This window comes from Spinacia oleracea, chromosome 2 (genome assembly GCF_020520425.1).
Source record: "Spinacia oleracea cultivar Varoflay chromosome 2, BTI_SOV_V1, whole genome shotgun sequence".
Classification (NCBI taxonomy): Eukaryota; Viridiplantae; Streptophyta; class Magnoliopsida; order Caryophyllales; family Amaranthaceae; genus Spinacia; species Spinacia oleracea.
Genome location: NC_079488.1, coordinates 41,955,263 through 41,960,538, shown reverse-complemented (window position 1 = coordinate 41,960,538; position 5,276 = coordinate 41,955,263). Strand labels below are relative to the sequence as shown.

The window sequence follows — 5,276 nt, the reverse complement described above, 5'->3', positions numbered from 1 at the left end:
AATTGATATTTGTGAAAATTTTCACTGTAATTTGGGCTTGTTGCGGGGTCGGAATTATTGGGTTTACCTTATGGTAATTTTCTTGATGCTAGGGCTTCCAAGAAACCTACATTTTAGCATCGTCTTTCTAGAGAACCGCAAACTCATTGGCGATCGACGTCGACTTCTCCTGCGAGGTATTCTCGTCTCTTAATCTCTCTCCTTCCCTTTCTTCTCCCTCACCCCTCCTGCTGCTTATGGTTTCTTCCCTTTTCTCAAATATTTTATATTGTTTGCTTCAATCAAACGCTAATATTGAAATTTAATCCTGCGGTATTTCAATTCTGCAATTTATTTTGTTGCAATTTAATTTGTTTAACTTCATAAATTGAATCAAATAGTATGATAATCACATGGAGTCAATTTTACAATTTTGCTTGGTTTTTGTTCCACATTTTTCAAAAAATCCACTGATTTAATTAGGACAGAGATGTCCAGATTCAACTCAATCAGAAAATTTGAAACATTAGGCATTTGGTAGCTATTTGGTGGGCGATTAGTTACCAATGATGATAATAGGTTTATTTCGATCAAGAAATGGTCTGCAATGCGTGTAAGTAAAAGAAAACCCAAAACCAATGACAAAATAACTTGATCTAAGACCATTTCTGCATAAGAAAATGAAATCATAAGGAACTTATTTTGCACATCTTTTAGGTTGTGTGACTTGAAGTAAATTAATAAATTAAAAGGTGGTTTACTGGTGGCTGTCTTAATAACAAGAAAGAAAGAGTCGAGGAAAAGGTTATACCTTAGGCTTTTATAACATTACAGTAGCGTTATGTGTTATCTTTCTGAACTTTGTTGTACACTATTTTCTTATAACCTGCATCAATTCTTGGCTACATGGTTAGGTTCATGGACGGAGCAAAATCTTGCTTTATCGTATTTTGTGAATCATCCTCAGTAGCCATATCGTACATTTGTTTATAAGTTTTCCATCCTACTTCCATTTTCTAAATCCTTAATTTGATTTTGGCTACTGAATCAGCTTCATCCAGTAGAATTCATTTTGTTCTGGCATCATACATCAATAGAAACCGTGTTTGCACTGATATGTTTCCATAATATGTGTCTTACAGAAGCCTTTTGAGGGACATTGGGTCTGTAGTTATTTTTTGTTTAACTTTATTTGGAGCTTATGTGTTTGATTTCACTATACTACGTGCTCAATGGAGCCTGATTGTTGCTCGTCAGCGGAATTTGGTGTTTATTGGAGACCCCGTTTCTAATTTGGTATGTGGGTTGAGTCCTATGAATAGTCCTTCAGAATAGCGGATCGGGTAAATAGTGGCTGATTGAGATAATGTAGTTCTTTAGTGCGTTTATAACTGTAATGCAATATGAACTGCTGACATTAGTGCAGAAGGAGCTGATTGACTGATATTCATCATGAAGATTTTTTTTTTGTAATTTTTTTTATTTGGGTGCCTTGGTTGTTGGCAGTGTCTCTGAAGCCGGAAGTTTTTGAAGGGATGCATCTAAAGCCCTAACTTTACTCTCACCTGGCCCAAAACCTGGTCAATGAAAGTTAAATTCTTGACGAGTCGGGCTCAAATTGGGCTTAAAATCTGTCCCAACCCCCTCTATTTTTGGGCCGGGCTCAAGGTGATCCAGTCTAATATGAAAATGCAGTAAGCACTTTAGCAATTAGCAGTTACTAACTGTTAATCATTTTGTCCTGATCCTGTTTCAGAGTGAGCTAATTGATCCAGCAGTAAAAGGAACACTGAATGTCCTTACATCCTGCGCCAGAATCCCAACCATCAAACGCATAGTTTTCACATCATCAATGGCTGCAGTTCTGCTCACTGGTAGACCTCTAACTGCTGAAACTGTAGTTGATGAAACATGGTTTTCTGTCCCAGAAATCTGCGAGAATCAACAAATGGTTTGCACACTTACTTGCCATTAAATCCTGATCTGATTTTTTGATATGATTTTATGGTTGGTATGACAGAAAATAACTGACTAAAACCTGGTTTATGTTATGCAGAAGTGGTATCTTTTGTCAAAGACATTGGCTGAAGAAGCTGCGTGGGATTTTGTTAAAGAACATGGGCTTGATATGGTGTCGATAAACCCTGCAATTGTTATAGGCCCTTTGCTGCAGCCAACAATCAATACCAGTTCTTTTGCTGTTTTAAGCTTGGTTAATGGTATGATCATCTTGGCTTTATGTATATGTTGCTGGAATTTTATGCTCTCTAATAATATGTCATCTCATGAGACATAGAACTTCAAGTGTCTAAAGTACTCCATACCATACCAGTATCTGACTTCCATTGATATTTCATGTACTAATTGTAATTTGCTTAAAATGTGCAGTCACCGTTGGTTTTTTCCAAGGGAGTGAAAAAGGTGGACATGCTGACAGATGACTTGGTATGTCTTTAAATTGCTTTTTATTTACCATAATTATAATTAGCCTTATACATCATTCAAACTAGTCATCTTCTGCTTGTGAAATACCCCCTCGCAAACACAAGTATTAAACTGATTTTATTTCTATGTGGAGTTTGAGTTTTCTATGTGGAGTTTTCTCATTTCAAACTTATTAAATGATTCATATGATTAGTTTTAAGTTTTCAAGACTCAATCCAATCTATTTATGCACATTTGAGACTTGTTTGGTCGTTATAGGTCATATTTAGTCTAAAATAAGGCATTTTCGCTCCCAACTTCAAACTAAAGAACCTAAGGACTAATTTTAAACATTTTACATGATTAATATGATTAGTTTTAAGTTTTCAATACTCGTTCCAATCTATTTATGCACATTTAAGGATAATTGGATCGTTATAGGTCATATTTAAGTTAAAATGACATTTTCGCTCCCAACTTTGAACTAACGAACTTAAGAACTCATTTCAAACTTACTACATGATTCATATGATTAGTTTTAACTTTCCAAGACTTAATCCAATCTATTTATGCACATTCGAGACTTCTTTGGCCGTTATAGGTCATATTTAGGCTAAAATGACATTTTCGCTCACAACTTTGAACTAACGAACTTAAGAACTAATTTCAAACTTATAACATGATTCATATTATTAGTTTTAAGTTTCCAAGACTCAATCCAATCTATTTATGCACATTTGAGACTTGTTTGGTCGTTATAGGTCATATTTAGGCAAAAATAAGGCATTTTTCGCTCCCAACTTTGAACTAAAGAACCTAAGGACTCATTTTAAACATATTACATGATTAATACGATTAGTTTTAAGTAAAAAACGCTCATTCCAATCTATCTATGCACTTTTTAGGCTCATTAGGCCGTTATAGGTCATATTTAGGCTAAAATGTCATTTTCGCTCCCAACTTTGAACTAACAAACCTAAAAACTCATGTCAAACTCTTTAATACATGATTCATATGATTATTTTTAACTTTTCAAGACTTGATCCAATCTATTTATGCACATTTGAGACTTCTTTGGCCGTTATAGGTCATATTTAGGCTAAAATGACATTTTCGCTCACAACTTTGAACTAACGAACTTAAGAACTAATTTCAAACTTATAACATGATTCATATTATTACTTTAAGTTTCCAAGACTCAATCCAATCTATTTATGCACATTTGAGACTTATTTGGTCGTTATAGGTCATATTTAGGCAAAAATAAGGCATTTTCGCTCCCAACTTTGAACTAAAGAACCTAAGGCCTCATTTTAAACATTTTACACGATTAATATGATTAGTTTTAAGTAAAAACACTCATTCCAATCTATCTATGCACTTTTAAGGCTCATTAGGCCGTTATAGGTCATATTTAGGCTAAAATGTCATTTTCGCTCCCAACTTTGAACTAACGAACCTAAAAACTCATGTCAAACTCTACATGATTCATATGATTAGTTTTAACTTTCCAAGACTTAATCCAATCTATTAATGCACATTCGAGACTTCTTTGGCCGTTATAGGTCATATTTAGGCTAAAATGACATTTTCGCTCCCAACTTTGAACTAACGAACTTAAGAACTAATTTCAAAATTATTATATGATTCATATAATTATTTTGAACTTTCAAGACTCAATCTGATCTATTGATGCACGTTTGAGACTTGTTTGGTCGTTATAAGTCATATTTAGGCTAAAATAAGGCATTTTCGCTCCAAACTTTGAACTAAAGAACCTAAGGACTCATTTCAAACATTTTACATTATTAATATGATTAGTTTAAGTTTTCAATACTCGTTCCAATCTATTTATGCACATTTAAGGATAATTGGATCGTTATAGGTCATATTTAGGCTAAAATGACATTTTCGCTCCCAACTTTGAACTAACGAACTTAAGAACTCATTTCAAACTTATAACATGATTCATATGATTAGTTTTAAGTTTCCAAGACTCAATCCAATCTATTTATGCACATTTGAGACTTGTTTGGTCATTATAAGTCATATTTAGGCTAAAATGAGACATTTTCGCTCCTAACCTTGAACTAAAGAACCTAAAGACTCATTATAAACCCTTTACATGATTAATATGCTTAGTTTTAAGTTTCCAAGACTCATTCCAATCTATTTACGAGCATTTAAGGCTCATTGGGTCGTTATAGGTCATATTTAGAATAAAATGACATTTTCGTTCCCAACTTTGAACTAAAGAACCTAAGGACTTATTTCAAACTTATTACATGATTAATATGCTTAGTTTTAAAGTTTTCAATACTCATTCTAATCTATTTATGCATATTTAAGGCTCATTGGGTCGTTATATGTAATATTTAGACTAAAATGACATTTAATATAATGCTCCCATCAAATTTTTGTTTTTGAAGGTCTATACTACGAGGAATGCGCCTTATGCTAGTGAGGAAATTGATGTGGTTCGTGTGCAATGGGCTAAGTTTTTTACCAGCAAGTATTTATTATTGGCCTGAGCGCGTTTGATCGAGTTGGCTTAGATGTTATAGAACAATATTTTATATTAAAATTTATGCGTACATTGAAATTGGAACGTACATATATTTAAATGTACTACATGCACTTTGTTTTCGGATACATAGTATACAAAACATCAGTTATTGTTTTTATAATTGTTATACAGGTTGCGATATTATTAGCGATATTATTATTGTTGTAACAGGTTTCTATATTTGGTGGAAGGCACTCTAGGTATCCCTAAATAAATTAAAATTTTCCCGCCTAAAGTTCTTTGTTGCAGCGTACATATATATGTACGCTGCAACAAGGGTGAAAAATTTGGCAAAAATCATTACCTG

General features: G+C 33.4%; 1 protein-coding gene across 1 annotated transcript; it reads left to right on the top strand.

Moving 5' to 3' along the window:
• The first annotated feature begins 1,243 nt into the window (after nt 1–1,243).
• Nucleotides 1,244–5,046, top strand: LOC110805209 (phenylacetaldehyde reductase-like). The gene is made up of 4 exons (XM_056835465.1): nt 1,244–1,930; nt 2,036–2,198; nt 2,368–2,424; nt 4,833–5,046. Exons 1-3 carry the CDS (start codon nt 1,832–1,834, stop codon nt 2,418–2,420), a joined length of 315 nt encoding a protein of 104 aa, XP_056691443.1. The 5' UTR covers nt 1,244–1,831; the 3' UTR covers nt 2,421–2,424; nt 4,833–5,046.
• The last annotated feature ends 230 nt before the right edge of the window (nt 5,047–5,276 follow it).

Bases quoted from the DNA above. Each gene is read 5' to 3' on its own strand.
- LOC110805209 (XM_056835465.1), top strand. From the start codon at position 1,832: ATGGCTGCAGTTCTGCTCACTGGTAGACCTCTAACTGCTGAAACTGTA. The intron at 1,931-2,035 runs GTTTGCACACTT...TATGTTATGCAG, and splicing joins TCTGCGAGAATCAACAAATG to AAGTGGTATCTTTTGTCAAA. The intron at 2,199-2,367 runs GTATGATCATCT...TAAAATGTGCAG, and splicing joins TGTTTTAAGCTTGGTTAATG to TCACCGTTGGTTTTTTCCAA.